Source organism: Mobula hypostoma, chromosome 10, assembly GCF_963921235.1.
Source record: "Mobula hypostoma chromosome 10, sMobHyp1.1, whole genome shotgun sequence".
Lineage (NCBI taxonomy): Eukaryota > Metazoa > Chordata > Chondrichthyes > Myliobatiformes > Myliobatidae > Mobula > Mobula hypostoma.
In genome coordinates this window covers 1146712-1164713 of record NC_086106.1, presented here as the reverse complement: position 1 = coordinate 1164713, position 18002 = coordinate 1146712, and the positions used below count along the sequence as shown (strand labels likewise).

Sequence of the window (18002 nt, the reverse complement as noted above, 5' to 3'; positions counted from 1 at the left end):
TGCAATGATGATCCTGTATTTAATATTAGCCTGTATTCCATGTCTTCTTTGAGCTTTTCCTGAGCAAGGAATTCCACTGCACCAGTTGTTTAATCAGAGCAAAGTAATTGGAATCAAATCTTGTTTGTCAGACAGCGTGACAGTGTCGTGGCACAGTCATTGCTCGTGACTGTGTGTGGAATTTGCCCAAGTTCCTGACATTTCCTTCCACATCCCAATAACGTACAGGTCATTAGTTAACCAGACACCCTAAACTGCACCTAGTGTGAAGCCGAGAGGGACAATCGGAAGGGTTTGATGGGAATGTTAGAACAATAACATGATGTACAGGTTGTTAGTTAACCGGACACCCTAAACTTCATCCAGTGTGAAGCCAAGAGGGAGAATCTGAAGGGTTTGATGGGAATGTTCAAACAATAAGGTAATGGAGGATTGGTGTAAAAGGTACCACACACACAAATCGCTGGAGAAATTCAGCGGGTCAGGCAGCATCTGCGGAGAGGAATAACGAGTCAACATTTCAGGCCGAGACCCTTCATGAGTTCCTCCAGCATTGTCTGTCTGTCTGGATTTCCAGCATCTGCAGAATCTCTTGTGTTTACTCATTTCCATAGATCCTGCAGAGCTGCTGAGTTCCTCCAGCATTTTGTGTGTGTTGCTTTGGATTTCCAGCATCTGCAGATTTTCTTGTGTTGGTGGAAAGGGTGGCTACTGGTTGGGCGAGCTCAGTCAGCTGAGGGGCATTTCCATATTGGATGTGTCTGTAACATTGGGAGGTGACTAGAAGCCATTGCCGCCTTCTGGGCAGTGTCTTTTCAAGACGGGTGACCCCAGCCATTATCAATACTCTTCAGAGATTGTCTGCCTGGTGTCAGTGGTCACATGACCAGGACTTGTGATTTGCACCGTCTACTCATACGACCATCCACCACTTGGTCCCATGGCTTCACATGACCCTGAGTGGGGTCTAAACAGGTGCTACACCTTGCTCAAGGATGATCTTCAGACTAGCAGAGGGAGGGAGCACTTTACACCTCCTTTGGTAGAGATTTATCTCCACCCCACCACTAAAAAATGTTAGAACAATAAATACAAGGATGCACCACATTATAGAGGGAGTGTTGGGAAAAAAAAGACACCAGAAAACAAACGACCACCTGCCCCCCACAAGGGACTTACCAACCTAACGGTCCACCATTTCACCTTACCTGCAGCTTCGAATGCCCCTGGCAGCTCCTGGCTGTTAATGGTCCCAGAGCAGTCAGCATCAAACCGTTTATAGACTGCCTGTAGTGCAAGAATCAGCAGTTACGCCCAAATCCACGCAACATCAGCCCCTCACCACCACCACCACCCAAATATAGATCGGAGCAGGACAACGCAAGCTCCACAAGTCTGTACAGTTATCAAGGTACACATCTGAGAAAGTGCCATCTTTTATTGCTGGCACCATCGCCTCCCCCAAGAACAAGCAACACCACTACCATTTTTAAACCCAGGGCAGCTACAGTCCCAAGCTGCCTGGTTAACGATCTTGAAAACGCAACCTCATACCCTTAGACCACAAGACATGGCAGCAGAATTTGAGTATTCAGCCCATCAAGTCTACTCAGCCATTTAACCATGACTGATTTATTATCCTGCTCAACCCCATTCTCCAGTGGGCTCCCCATGACCTTTGACACCCTTACTAATCAAGAATCTATCAAACTCCGCTTTAAATATACCCAATGAGTTGGCCTCCAGAGACACCAGTGGCAATGAATTCCACAGATTCATCTCCCTCTGGCTAAAGAAATTCCTCCTCATCTCTGTTCTAAATGGATGTTCCTCATCCTGGGGCTGTGCTCTTTCATCCTCAACTCACACACTATAGAAAGCACCCTCTCCACATCCACTACCTACACCTTTCAAAATTCAATAGGTTTAATAAGATCCCCACTTCATTCTTCTAAAGTCCAGCAGATACAGGCCCTGAGCCATCAAACATGCCTCGTGAGTTAACCCTTTCATTCCCAGAATCATTCTGTGAACCTCCTCTGGATCCTCTCCAGTGCCAGCACACCTTTTCTTAGACAAGGGTCCCAAAACTGCTCACAATACCACAAATGCCTTATAAAGCCTCAGCATTACATCTCTGCTTTTATATCCTCGTCCTCTTGAAATTAATGCTGACGTTACATTTGCCTTCCTCACCACCAAGTCAAACTGTAAATTAACCTTTAGAGACTCCTGCACAAGGACTCCCAAGGCCCTTTTGCACCTCTGGTTTCTGAATTTTCCTCCCCCTTTAGAAATTAGTCTTCACTTTTATTCCTTCTACCAAAGTGCATGACCACACACTTCCCTACACTACACTCCGTCTGCCACTTCAGTGCCCATTCTCCCAATGTGTACAAGTCCTTCTGTAGGCTCCTTGCTTCCTCAAGACTACCTACCCCTCCACTTCTCCTCATATCATCCACAAACGTGGCCACAAGGCCATCAATTCTGTTATTCAAATCAACATAGTCAGTAAAAATAAACAGTCCCAGCACCAGCACATGCACGAGAAGAGTTTGGGTTAACAGAGTCTCAGAAACCCTCCTCAAAGTAACTAGGGCACGTTCTGCTCAGGGGAATGAGTCTTACATGTCTAGTGACTCCACGTAACTTGACATTACACACGGTCAGGACAGACATTCTACATACCTGCCATTTCTTAATCTTTTCCCAAAGGTACTTAAATTCTTCGAAGCCCAGTCTCCCAGTGCTGTCCGCCTGAAGTAGGTCAGTTAAGGCAACGTAACCTACCAAGACATTCAATGCACAGACTCTATACAAAAAGAATAGAAATAGTTCTGCTAGACACTGCTGAATCAAGTCCAATTCTGGGGTTTCAGTGCTTCCAAACTGCAACCATAGATGCAGGAAACTCCAAAAAGCAAATCCTCCCTGTCGCAACTGATTCATTTTAGCCTACACTGTTCTCAAACATTCTTGAATAATGGAGAACGGCATCACTGAAGACACCATGGTTACCAATCAGATAAACCAATCACTGTCAAGTCTAGTTGACCCCTGACCAAGAATTTGGTTCAAACACAACAAATCACATGGAGTTATGGCAAGTTCGCCGATGACAACACTGACACTGGCTGAATCAAGTCAGCATAGAGGAGGGAGATTGAAAATCTGGCTGAGTGGTTGCCATAACAACAACCTCTTACTCAATGTCAGTAAGACCAAGGAGCTGATAGACTTCAAGAGGTGGAAACCAGAGCCAGTCCTCATTTGGGGATCAGAGGTGGAGAGGATCGACAACTTTAAATCCCTCAGTATTATCATTTCAGAGGACCTGTCCTGGGCCCAGTATGCAAGTACAATTACAAAGACAGCATGGCAGAACTTCTTTCTCAAGAAGTATGCATAGATTCAGAATGACACACTTCTATAGATCTGTGGTGGACAGGGCATTGACCGGTTGCATCACAGCCGGCTATTGAAATACCAACAGCCTTGAATGGAAAAATTGTACAAAAAGTAGTGGATATGGGCCAGTCTATCACGGGTAAAGCCGTCCCCACCACGCAGTGCGGCACACATCTATACAGGGCATTGTTGCAGAAAAGCAGCATCCATCACTGGGGGTCCCACCACCCAGGTCACGCCCTCTTCGGCCATCGGACAGGAGGTACAGGACCCATGCCACCAGGTACAGGAACAGTTACTACCCCTCAACAATCTGGACAGTCTTGGCCCGAAACATCAACACTTTATTCCTTTCCATAGATGCTGCCTGACCTGACCAGTATTTTTTTTTTAAATATTTAGAGATACAGCATGGAACAGTCTCTTCAGTCCAACGAGCTGCACTGCCCAACAACCCACCCATTTAACACTTGCCTAATACAGTGACCAATTAACCCTTGGACTGCGAGAGGAAGCCTACACAGCCACAGAGAGAACGTACAAACTCCTTGCAGAAGGCGCTGAAATTGAACTCCAGTCACCAACGCACCAAGCTATAACAGTGTCACATTAGCTACTGTGCTGCCCCAGTTTGTTTGTTGCTCTGGATTTCCAGCGTCTGCAGAATCTCCTGTGTTCCTGGGAGAACGGAAATGGTTTAACAGAGCAAGCCCATATGTACGCAGTAAAAGATGTAATGCCGACTCTCACACCAGCAACCAATCCTTCACCCCGTGTTCAATTTAGGAAATTAGGTTTTAGGAAATTTATTTTCCTGCACTACAGACCAGGGAATTAAAGAAGTGATTTCCCAAGTGTGGGTCAGCCTGTCAAGACCATTGTGCCAGAAGCAGAAAAGGCATCAGTTAACGTCCTTGAGCTGAGAGGGCGGAGGTGCCTTTACTGAAAGGATACATCCATCACAGCCACCATACTGCGGCAGGACTCCAGGCTGAAACCATCAGTCTTCAGGTCAGCATCTGCGGCAGAGAAGAAACGGGTTAACTGGCAAATCACATCCAGATGAGCACTTCCATGAGGAACTTGGCAGGCACCTCATGGTACTGGAAAACAGCCGCTGTTTCTGCATCACCTTCCAACTTCTTTGTCAGTCACACAGGCATTAATCCTGCCAAGTTTAGATCTGTACTAACCCCATTCTTCAACACTGTTCAGCATCTCTGACTAGCATTGTTTTCAGAATTAAAGAGTTACTATTACTCTAGAAATAAGGAAAGCCCCACAATAACCAAATAACAAACAGCAGTGCTCATTTTCAATAATGGAATACACCCCAAATCATTTCTCAAAGCAGAAAACTAGCTTTTTAAATTTATACTTACATTTTAAAAATTATTTTTGGCCCAATTACACCCTTGTGATCAACTAACTTGCTAATCCGTAGATTTTGCAATGTGCAGAGAAACCCACACGGTCACGGGGAGAACATACAAACTCCTTGCAGAATGAGGCAGAATTGAACCGCTACCCTATCAGTCCGACCTAGTATGAAAGACATCTTGTTGTCTCCCCAGCCGCAGCATTGTTTGTAGGTTGATGTTATATTGTTTAGAAATTAATCTAAAGGTATCAGTAAGACTTTATGAAAAAAATGTTATGAGTTTATTAGACACTAAACTTGATGCTAAAGCTTTACACATGTTATATACCAGTAGTACTTACTTGTTGGATTCCCATAATATTTATCTGCAGGAAACTTAGCCAAGTTCTTACTCATCTGTGCATAATTATTGTGTGGATGGAACAATGTGGCATTGCACTGCATTTTGTTATTTTTTTCCAGTTTCACTCCTTATTCACTGTTGTGCCATTGAGTCTGCAATAAACCCCCAAGGAGCTGGAGGCTATTCCCTGACTCTCATGTCATTTTTGAATGGAGTCTGGCTGACTGTCTAGTTGATGTTACATCTCAGCTGGTACCAGCGCATTGTCCTATTTAACATACATCAACCGCTTGACCACCAATGCCTTTTGCAATGCTCTGAATGAAGTGATGACAAGAGGCTGTCCATGTACGGTCACTTTTCGAACAAACTATGATGTCCTGATAGAGGCGCATAAGATGATGAGGCATTGATCGTGTGGATAACCAGAGGCTTTTCCCCCCCAGGAGCTGAAATGGTATGTCAGGGGTGGGTGTTTCCACATAAAGAGTGGTGGGTGCGTGGAATGCACTGCCTGCGGTGGAGGAAGTGGATACAATAGAGTCTTTTAAGAGCTTCTTAGGTAGGTATATAGTGCTTAGAGAAACAGAAGGCTCTAATTCTAGGATAATTCTAGGCAGTTTCTAGAGTAGATTACATAGTCAGCACAACATTGTGGGCTGAAGGGCCCGTAATGTGCTGTAGATTCCAATGTTCTATATCTGGTCTCTCTGGACAAACACCGCAGCTAATGAAGAAAATCAAAATCCACCTACAAGTGGTGACTAGCTAGTGCTAGACGAGAGTGCTACACACACTAAGGTGCAAAGAGATCCCTTGTTTGCATAGAGCTCGGAGTAAATAGCAAACATGGTGTAATTAACAGAACAAGTGAAAAATAGCACAATGTTGTAAAGATCGTAGTACAAGAAAGTACAACAGTGACAGCGGTACAATAACAGAGAGGAGTGTTACGAGAAGAACTTGCATCGAACAGAACAAATGGCTTTTTCTACTGAAGGGGGATGAGATGAGAACTAGAGGTCATGCGTTAAGGGTGAAAGGTGAATTGTGAACATGAGGGGGAGCTTCTTCACTCAGAGGGTGGTGAAAGTGTGGAACAAGATGCTAGCACAAGTGGTTCAATTTCAATTTTTGAGAAATTTGGATAGGTACATGGATGGAAGGGGTATAGAGGACTATGGTTCAAGTGCAGGCCAAAGGGATGAGGCAGAATCATAACTCAGCACAGACTAGATGGGCCAAAGGGCCCGTTTCTATGTTGTCGTGTTCCATGACCAAAACCAACTGAGAGGTTGCCAATTTAAATATCTAAATAAACCCAACTGTGACTGCAACACTATAAACTGCGAGGATAATAGCCAAGATTCTTTGACCAAATTCCCATCTGAAACTTGAGGGACTATAACCGAGCAAAACAAAATGCACTTCAAACTCAGCTTCATACAATATCACAACTATGAGACTCCTGGACATGGAATATTAACAATATACTCACGTCTGCATACTATTTTGTTGAGAATATTCATCAGCTCTGTTGGACTAACTTCCATGTCCTACAAAATAAAAAGATAACTTAGTTTACAATTTTTGGCATCAATTCCAAGGGAGTATTCAACCACTGACTACATTACAAAAAGAGTACAGGGAAATTTAACTCAATCGCCTCCTTCTAGCCATCTGAACTTAGGAGAAATCACCATTTAACAGGAAAAGCACATCAGACTAGTTTTATTAAGGCTGATTGCAGACAGATCCTACTTCTGAACCTTGATGGGTCACAAGGAACTTTAGACCCTGGTATACAACTTTGAAACTTCTCTCGCCACCAGGCACCACCTTACAGTGTGGGACGCTACTTAGCAGCACACTTAAGTTGAAGTCAGTGTCAGCACCCTCTCCCATCTCACGGAAGATCTCACCTGGACTGTACACACCGGCTGTGTGGCAAATAAAAAAGCACAACAGCGTCTCTTCCACCTCAGGTGACTGAAGTTCAGCATGAGCCCCCAAATCCTCAAGACCTTCTACAGGAGCACCATTGAGAGTATCCTTGACTGGCTGTATCACCGCCTGGTACGGGAACTGCATCAACCTTGATCGTTGGGCACTGCAGAGAGTGGTATGGACAGCCCAGGTCATCTGTGGATGTGAACTTTCCTCCACTGAGGACATTTATAGCAGCAGGTGAAGAAAGGCAGCCTGGAAGATCATCGGGGACACCAATCACCCCAACCATAAACTGCTTCAGCTGCTTCCAAATGGTACCACAACATTAGAGCCAGGACCAACAGGCTACAGGACAACTTCTTTCTACAAACCATTAGACTTATAAATTCACATGTTTGTACATTGCAAAGGAGTCGTAAAGCAAAGATTTTTACTCCCTGTGGGACAGATGCAAGATTTAAATAAATTCAAATTATCTACTTTGTAAGAGGCAGAGTATCTTCTAAAGTTTAGAATCTAAATGTTGAAAGGCAATATTGATATTCCGAAGCCCCACACATTACGAAAATTAACACAAGAGCTTCTGCAGATGCTTGAAGACTAGAGAAACGCAAACAACATCTATGGAGGGAAATAAACAGATAATGTTTAAGGCTAAAATATTAACAATCAGGCACAGATGGGACTTGGGAAAGCTGTTGGGTTGGGTTCTGTTGGGAGAGGACAAGGACACGGACATGGGAGAAGACAAGACATTCCAATTGCAAGACCATACCCAAGGATATACTTGCAACCGAGAGAGAAGGACAAAGGTTCACCAGATGGATTGCGGGGATGAGGGGGTTAAACATACCAATGTTTGTATCTGCCGATAAAGAACAAAAAGCAATAGCACTGAAATGTGCCAAGTCCATATGGGATTGCATATGGTGGCTGGACCCGGTACATTGTTCAAGATACCTGATTCACGGGTTCACACTGCCTAAACAAGGCAGCCAGCCATTCAGGGCAGCAGGACTTAAGAGTCCTTCACGCAGGGGTTACGAGGTTCTGTTGTTGAGACTATCGCCAGATTTTACAGATGTAGGAAACAGCAGATGTGTTTACGGCTGCTAAGTGGACCCAAGGTCAGAGCCACACGATGTCAAGCTGCACGGCAGATTTTACAGGATGTACAACTGGCACTCAGTGAACTAGATACCGTACCTTATATATGTAATATGGATTACATACAGTACCTTCTCCACATTCCTATACAGTGATCTGGTACTGAGGGCAGACAGTGGATTACATACCTTCCCCACCTTTCTACCATAAATCACCATATAGAATCTATAGACAGCTGTACAGCACAAACAGGCCCTTTGGCCCAAAGGCACTATGCCAACCATTGAGTAGCCATATGGAGATGGAGTGTTAGAGTCATACAAATTAAAAGCCGGCCCTTTGGCCCATCTCATCCATGCTAACCATGATGCTCAACTCATTTACCTGGGTTTGGTCCCTATCCCTCTCAAACTTCCTATCCATGTACTTATTTCAAACATTATTAATTTCCCAAGCCTTAAACATTTCCTCTGGCAGCTCACTCCATACCCGTGTGTGAAAACTTGCCCCTTTTAAATTACAAATTCCATGCAACTCCTGCCATCTTCACAGCCCCCAGCACCTGCCCGTGCTGCCACAGAGAGTGAATGCTGCAAGTTTGGATCGGTACATTGATGGTAGGGGTATAGAGGGCTATGATCCCTATGCCAGTCAACGGGAGTAAGCAGTTTACATGGATTGGCACAGACTAGATGGGCAGAAGAGCCTGTTTCTGTGCTGTACTTTTCTATAACTCTAGAAGACGCACAATGATCATCTTTACTGCCAATTGAAGCCTTCATCCACCTCTGTCAAAAATGGCAAGACTGGGCTTTCTTCTCAAAACCATGCTGACTTTCATAAATCATTTCCTACCTTTCCAAAAACACAAATCCTGACCCATCAAGTTTTCTCCAGCACTGTTCCTACAACTGACACAAGGCCCATTGACCTGGAGTTACCTGCTTATCTCTGATGCTCTTTCTTAAATGAAGGAACGATATTAATCATACTCCAGCCTTCCGGTAACTCCACCATGGGCATTCAAAACAAAATTTATCGGACAAGTTTGTAATATCAAGACTCAGGTATCCACATTTTCCAGATAACCAGAACAAGCTGATGTGGGACAAGCCTTCACAGTTGATAAGTTTATAATAGACAGCGGTCACACGGATTCTTAATACTTACATCTCCCGCCAAGCTTTTGAAAATCTGCCGGAACTTTCTTTCCTCTTCGTTCTCGTAGGCCTCCACTTGGGAAATATGGCGGGGTTGCTCGGCCTACAAAGTAAGAGTTAACAGGTCAGCAGAAGTCCATGGAGTCTAAAAGACGGTGTTACTACAACATGTGATAACGACCTTGTGTTAAATTGGTTTTAGGCAAGTAACCTCTTACTTACCGTCAATACTCCGCGTGCCTTCGTTCTTAAATCCAGAGTGGATGAAATCCGATCGGGGACACAGACCCATGAAATTGGTTGGATTGCCAATTCTGATCATATATTTGTGAATGCTATCACACGAGCACTTCCCATTAAAAAGGGTTCACCCTATAGAACTAATCAATCCCGCTCACCACTTCCAATCTCATGGTGCTCCCTCATGCAACGCCTGCCTTTTACCCCTTCCCATGATACCAGGACCAGCAATCGTGAGGTGAAGCAGCAATTAACTTGAACTTGCACTGTTTTAACCTTTTCCCTGTGACCGCCCTACATTAGAGAAACCAAACACAGATGACATTCACATCGAAGGCCACCCATGTTCAATCTGCCAGCCTGATTTCAGGCTTCTTTCTGCCTGACACCTTAATTTACACAATCCCACTGACTTGGCTACAGCCTCTTGCTTTGACACAATGCAAGTCTGAGCAATACCCAAAGTTCAAAATTCAAAGTACATTACATGGTCACCATGTACAACCCCAAGATTCTTTTTCTCCAGGTATTTACTGGAAATAACTTGCAGATAGAATTATTTGATGTTGTGTACTTGGATCTTGAGAAGGCCTTTGACAAGGAGCCACACGAGGCTGCTGAACAAGTTATGAACCCATGGTATTACAGGAAAATTACTAGCATGGATAGAGCATTGGCTGATTGGCTAGAGGCAAGGAGTGGGAATAAAGGGAGCCTGTTATGGTGTTCTAAAGGTGTCTGCATTGGGACTGTTCCTTTTTATGTTATATGTCAATGATTTAGATGACAGAATTGATGGCTTTGTGGCCAAGTTTACAGACAATACGAAGATAGGTGGAGGGGCAGGTAGTTTTGGGAAGCAGAGAGGCTACAGAAGGACTTAGACAGATTAGGAAAATGGGCAAAGACTTGGCAAATTGAATATTGTGTTGGGAAATGTATGGTCAGGCACTTTGGTAGAATAAAGGGTAGACTATTTTCTAAATGGAGAGAAAATACAAAAATCTGAGGCAAAAAGGGACTTGGGAGTTCTTGTGCAGAATTCCCTAAAGGTTAATTTGCAGGTTGAGTCTGTGGTGAGGAAAGCAAATGAGGTAGTTATGGGGGACAAAGAAATGACAGATGAACTTAATTTGTTATTACAAAGGAAAAAGTGCGAGGCAAATTCAAAGTTATTAACGTGGATCAGTCACCTGGACCAGATGGACTACATCCGAGTCCTGAAAGAGGTGGTTGAAGAGATAACAGATGCATTGGTCATGATCTTTCAAGAATTGATTCTGGCATGATCCTGGAGGAATGGAAAATTGCAAATGTCACTCCACTAAAGTAAAGGCATCCGTTAGTCTTGCGAGACCATGGATCCGCACCTGGAAAGTCTTCACTCTCCTGGGCAAGGTTGTATGGAAGACCAGCAGTTGCCCATGCTGCAAGTCTCCCCTCTCCACGACACCAATGTTGTCCAAGGGAAGGGCATGGGCCGATACAGCTTGGCACCAGTGTCGCCGCAGAGCAATGTGTGATTAAGTGCCTTGCTCAAGGATATAACACGTTGCCTTGGCTGGGGCTCCACCATTTAAGGCCAAAGGGAGACAAAGGAGAGGAGATTATAGGCCAGTTAGTCTAACCTCAGTGGTTGGGAAAGTGTTGGAGTCCATTTTTTAAAAAACAAGGTTTCAGGGGTACTTGGAGACTAATGATAAAACAAGTTAAAGTTAACATGTTTCTGTTAAGGGAAATCTTGCCCAACAAATGTGTTAAGAGTTCTACGAGAAAGTAACAAGCAGAGTGGACAAAGGGGAGACAGTGGATGTCATTTACTTGGATTTTCAGGTGTTTGATGAAGTGCCTCACATGAGGCTGCTTAATAAGGTAAAATCCTATGGGGTTATGGGAAAGATACTGGCGTGGATAGAAGAATAGCTGACAGGCAGGAGGCAGTGAGTAGGAATGAAGGGGCCTTTTCTGGTTGGCTGCCAGTGACTAGTGGTGTTCCTCAGGGGTCAGTATTTTCACATTGTCAATGATTTGGATAATGGAATTGTTGGCTTTGTGGCAAAGTTTGCGGATGATATGAAGCTAGCTGGAGGGGTAGGTAATGCTGAGGAAGCAATGCAATTGCAGCAGAACTTAGACAAATTGGAAGAATGGGCAAAAAGTGGCAGATGGAATACAGTGTTGGGAAATACATGATAATGCATTTTGGCAAAAGGAACAATAGAGCAGACTATTATCTAAATAGGGAGAAAATTCAAACATTAGAGGTGCAAAGGTACTTGGGAGTCCTCGTACAAGACTCCCAGAAGGTTAATTCACAGGTTGAGTCTGAAGGAGACAGGCTGCATCACGGCCTGGTATGGGAAATGTACTTCTGTCAATTACAGAACTCTGCAGAGAGTGGTGTGGACAGCCCAGTGCATTTGCAGATCCCACGCTCAGCTCAGCAATTTCATCAACTTTACTTCAAACTTCCACCCAGCCCTCAAATTCACTTGGTCCATCTCGGACACTTCTCTCCCCTTTCTCGATCTCTCGGTCTCCATCTCTGGAGACAGGCTGTCCACTGACATCTTCTACAAGCCCACTGACTCTCATAACTACCTCAACTATACCTCTTCCCACCCTGCCACATGCAAAAATGCCATTCCCTATTCCTAGTTCCTCCGTCTCCGCCGCATCTGCTCCCAGGATGAGGTTTTCCATTCCAGGACATCTCAAATGTCCTCTTTCTTTAAGGATCGTGGTTTCCCTTCCGCCATCATCAATGCTGCCCTCACCCACATCTCCTCCATTTCCCACACTTTGGCCCTCACCCCATCCTCCCATCACCACAACAGGGACAGAGTTCCCCTTATCCTCACCTACCACCTCACCAGCCTCTGGATCCAGCACATTATCCTCTGCAACTTCCACCACCTTCAACAGGACCCCACCACTAAGCACATCTTTCCCTCTCCACTTTCCACAGGAATTGGTCCCTCTGCGACTCCCTGATCCACACGTCCCCCGCCCCCCCACGAATCTGACACCTGGCACTTATCCCTGTAAGTGTAAGTGCTACACCTGTCCCTACACCTCCTCTCTTGTCACCATTCAGGGCCCCAAACAGTCCTTCCAGGTGAGGCAACACTTCACTTGTGAGTCTGTTGGGGTCATCTATTGCATCCAGCGCTCACGGTGCGGCCTCCTCTACATTGGTGAAACCCGAAGCAGATTGGGGGACCCGCTTCGTCGAGCTCCTCCACTCCGTCCGTAACAGACAGGATCTCCCGGTTGCCACCCTCTTCAACTCTGCTTCACATTCCCATTCGGATATGTCCGTACATGGCCTCCTCTACTGCTATGATGAGGCTAAACTCAGGTTGGAGGAGCAAAACCTCATATACCGTCTAGGTAGTCTCCAACCCCTTGGTATGAACATAGAATTCTCCAACTTCTGGTAATTCCCTCCCTCTATCCCTATTTCACTCTGCCCCCTCCCCCAGCTACCTATCACCTCCCTCATGGTTCCGCCTCCTACTACCCATTGTGTTTTCCCCTATTCCTTCTTCACCTTTCCTGCCTATCTCCTCCCTGCTTCCCCTCCCCCACCCCTTTATCTTTCCCCTTACTGGTTTTTCACCTGGAACCTTCCAGCCTTCTCCTTCCCACCCCCCCCCACCTTCTTTATAGGGCCTCTGCCCCTTCCCTCTACAGTCCCGACGAAGGGTTCCGGCCCGAAACGGCGACCCATCGTTTCCACGGATGCTGCCCGACCTGCTGAGTTCCTCTAGCATGTTCTGAGTGTAGATGTGAACTTCCCACTATTCAGGACATTTACAAAGACAGGTATGTAAAAAAAAAATCCCAAAGGATCATTGGGGACCCGAGTCACGTGAACTACAAACTGTTCCAGCTGCTACCATCTGGCTCCGAGACAGCTTCTTCCACCAGACCATCAGACTGATTAATTCATGCTGATACAACTATATTTCTATGTTGTATTGACTGACCTGTTGTACATACCATTTATTACAAACTTCTATAAATTGCACATTGCGACAGAGACATAATGTAAAGGTTTTTACTTACGTACATAAAGGATGCAAGTAGTAAAATCAATTCAATTCAAGTGCAATGTTTCCATTTATTTCAAGGGGAATAGAACATAAAAACAAGGAGATAATGCCGGCACTTTATAAGACACTAGTCAGGCCGCACTTGGAATGTTGTCAACAGTTTTGGGCTCCTCACCTCACCTCAAAATGGATGTATTGTCATTGGAGAGAATCCAGAGGAGGTGCACAAGGATTGTTCCGGAAAAGAGGGGATTAACATACGAGCAGCATTTGGCAGCTTCAGGCCTGTACTCACGGGAATTTAGAAAAAATGCAGGGGGATCTCAATTAAACCTACCAAATGTTGAAAGGACTAGATAAGATGGATGTGGAGAGGATGTTCCCTCTGGTGGGCATCTCCAGACGTAGAGGGCACAGCCTCAAAATTGAGTGGTGACCTATTAGTACAGAAGTAAGGAAGAATTATTTTAGCCAAAGAGTGGTGAATCTGTGGAATGCTCTGCCACAGACTGTGGTTGAAGCCAAGTCTATTGGTATATTTAAAGCAGAAGTTGATACATTACTGTTTGGTTGGGGCATCAAGGGAAATGGTAAGAGGGCAGATGTATGAGATCTGGGATCAGACATGATGAAAAGGCAGAGTGGACTTGATGGGCTGAATGGCCTAATTCTTCTCTTATGCCTTAAGACGTTAGCATTCGTATCGAGAGGACTACAATACAAAAGCAAGGATGTAATATTGACGCTTCTTAAGGCACAGACAAGGCCTCGCTTGGAGTATTGTGAACAGTTTTATGCCCCTTACCTAAGAAAGGATTGGAGAGTGTTCAAAGGAGGGTCACAGAAATAATTCTGGATTGAAAGGCTTATCATACGAGGAGAGTTTAATGGTTCTGAGAGTGCACTCACTGGTATTCAGTTGATTTGGGGGGGGGAACCTCTTTGAAGCCTATCGAATGTTGAAAGCCCTCAGAGTGGATATGGAGAGGATGTTTCCTATGGTGGAGTAGTCTACGACCAGAGGACACGGCCTCAGAATAGAAGGAGGTCCATTTGGAACGGAGAGGAGGAGGAATTTCTTTAGAGAGTGGTGAACCTGTGGAATTTGTTGTCACAGGCAGCTGTGGAGACCAGGTCATTGAATGTGTGTGTATATGACAGAGGTTGATAGACCGTTGATTAGTCAGGGTGTGAAGGGTTGCAAGGAGAAGGCTGGGGACTGGGGCCTGGGGCCAAGAGGGAAATGCATCTGCCATGGTGGAAAACCTCTGCCTCATGGATTGGAATTTCCAGTCATCTTTCCAATTAGTAAAACCCTTTTAGCACTGGAAAGGGAGACTAAAATTTATCTTGACCCAGAGCCTTTCCAGGATATCTTGTCATAGGGATGGAGCATGTTCTTCTGAACAGGGAATGCTCACTTCTTTCTATTTCCTTAATTTAGCGGGCACCTCTTGAAATCTTTTCCTCCACAATAGAGAGGAGTGAGCTGCAAGAACTGCGAGATCATTAGATACAGCCCTTTACCGCAGTTATTCACTGCAGTTCTAACAAACACAGACTTCAGTATTCCACAAATCTCCCCTCCCCCCACCCCAACATGATTCAAACCACAAGCATCTCATAGTGAGACAAGATCATTGACCCTCGCTATCCTCTGGTATCGGCCCAGGACAGACTATTCCTCAGCACAACACAGAAACCAGCCTCCCCACTTTGGGACTTCTCACTGCCTCGGTAAAGCTGTCAACATAAAGACCCTTTGACCCCAAACATTCGCTCTCTCCCTCTCCCCTCCCATCAGGCAGGAGATATGAGAGCTTGAAAGCATGTACCACCAGGCTGAAGGACAGCTTCTATCCCATTGCTCCACCGGTCCGACAGGTACGGGGGGGTTCAGCTCAGGGCTAACAACCCTGACTGGTCAAATAAAACTGTTACAGAAACACCAATGAAGAATCCTTCTACATCTGAGTGCAATGGTAGTCCCGAGTCTCCACCCGGGACTTGCATGACTGACAGTGGTGAAAACCGAGAGGAAGCCCACGATGGAGGACCTTCATTGCTGCCCTAAACATCAGTGGCATAATGGGCAGTAAGTCAGTAAGTAAACATTACACTTTCTTTGTGCTCTGCACTCTGCGTTCTGTTATTGTTTAACCTCATACTACCTCAATGCACCATTTGATGAAGTGATCTGTACAGATGGTTTGTAAAAGTTTTTCCATTGTACCCCAGTATAAAATGACAATTTACTGTTCATGGGCAAACAATGGGAAGACAAGCCAATACCTTCAGTCAGCATTACTACTCTCCACGACTCGGAATGGAAGGCAAAAGTTAATTCCCTACTACCCACCCCAGACCACAGGAGATCTCTCTACCTTTACAGCCTTTAGTACAGCCCAATGGCAGCACAGTCGTACAGCGGTTAGCATAATGCTTAATACAACACCTGTAAGATAATGGGTTCAATTCCTGTTGCTGTCTTTAAGAAGTTGGTACATTCCCTCCATGACCACATGGGTTTCCTCCAGGAGCTCCAGTTTCCCCCGACATTACAAAGATCAAAGGTTCATTTATTATCAAAGCACGTATCCATGTACAACTCTGAAATTTATCTTCTCCAGATAGATAAGAAACAAAGAAAGAACATGAAAATTATTCAGAGAGAAACATCAAACCCACCCCACCCAAAAAAAAGAACAGCAACCCGACCAACCGATGTACAGGTTAGGGTTTATTTATTTACACCTTTTTGGCCCTTTGAGCCTCGCCTCCCAGCAATGCCACAATTTAAACCTGGGCTAATCACTGGATAATTCACAGTGAACAGTTAACCTACCAACCAGTACAGAATGGGCCCCTTCGGCCCAGTAACCCCCGACTTAATCCTAGCCCAATCATGGGACAATTCACAATGACCAATCAACCCCCTACCAACCCACACATCTTTGGACTGTGGGAGGAAACCAGAGCACCCAGAGGAAACCCATGTGGTCATGAGGAGAACGTACAAACTCCTCAGACAGCGGCGACAGGAATTGACCCCAGATCATCTGTACTCTAAAGCATTTCACTAACCACTACACTACTGTGCCCTCCTTGTGGGAATACTACATTGGAACCAGAAGCACGACAACACCTGCAGGCTGCCCCCAGCACACCCTCTACGCAGTCGGCTCACTTCATTAGATGTACAAATTAATACAGTAATTTGTAGTGTTGTTTGCTTCCAGCAAGTCATTTGCTGTGCTTCACCATTTTGTTTTATCGGCTCTGTTGTGCTTCTTTGTTTTGTGGCTGTAAGGAGACGAATTTCAAAGTTGCATTTTCATACATCCCCACATGTTTTGATAATAAGTGTACATTGAACATGTCATAAAGAAAGCTAATCATCAAGTTTGAACCCTCTAAGCTCAAACCTGGTACTAATCCTGATTGGCTTTAAGCAGCAAGAAACAAAAATTAATCACATATACTTACTGGTCCAGCAGACATTTGGCTGTAGGATGATTGGCAGGTGGGAAGGAGGAGAGAAAGGAAGAAAAAGATTATGTAGTAAACTTTCAGGCATTGTACATTTCAAATATACATGTTAAGCATGCACCCACACCATTCTGGGCTCAGTCTAAGCAACAACTATGCTGCGTACGGGCTTCCTCCTGGTAAAGTCACATTATGTACTAACCAATGTTCCCTCTAAATATTTTTTAATACACAAGTATTTTTTAAAAAATCTTTTAAAAGTTTAAATCATTTAAAAATACCAACTGTTGCTCTGAGCAGAAAATTTTTAAATGGTTTAAATAAGAAAATACCAGTTGCACAGCAACGAAGGATATGTGCGCGGGAGCATTTCAGTTACTGCGCGGCTACACATCTACACTGCTTGGAGAGAACAGAGGTACTAAACAACACTTCAAAAGGCACCAGCAACTGCACAACTGTTTCACTCAAGCCCCTCAGTTTATCCAAGACCTTGCAGGACTGGACTCTCACATTTACCATCGCAGTATAGGTGAGAACCAATCCTCCCAGTTCCAGACTAGCCCGAGACAAAACCACAATGGATCCATCTAAGATATCCCAACACCTCACCACTGCAACAAGTAGTGAACCCAGCCCAATACATCTAGGGCACATCCTTCCCCACCACCAGTTGTATCTACAGGAAGCTCATCTTCAAGTAGGCAATATCTATCAAAAGATTCCTGCCATTTGGGCCATGCCACAACTACCATCGGGCAGAAGGTACAGAAGCCTGAAGTCACACACCATCAGATTCAAGGATAGCTACTTCCCATCAACCATCTGGTTCTTGAACCAACCTGCATAACCCTAATCGCTAC

General features: G+C 44.9%; 1 protein-coding gene across 1 annotated transcript in view; it reads right to left on the bottom strand.

Annotated features, from left to right (window-relative positions):
- LOC134352594 (calpain small subunit 1-like) overlaps positions 1-18002 on the bottom strand; it is a 43666-nt gene that overhangs the window by 13457 nt on the left and 12207 nt on the right. Inside the window, exons 3-8 of the mRNA XM_063059870.1 lie at positions 17137-17155; positions 9363-9455; positions 6634-6691; positions 4366-4430; positions 2692-2760; positions 1209-1287 (exon numbers count right to left, since the gene is read on the bottom strand). Of these exons, the coding sequence (XP_062915940.1) occupies positions 1209-1287; positions 2692-2760; positions 4366-4430; positions 6634-6691; positions 9363-9455; positions 17137-17155 (383 nt within the window). The remainder of the gene's footprint in view (positions 1-1208; positions 1288-2691; positions 2761-4365; positions 4431-6633; positions 6692-9362; positions 9456-17136; positions 17156-18002) is intronic.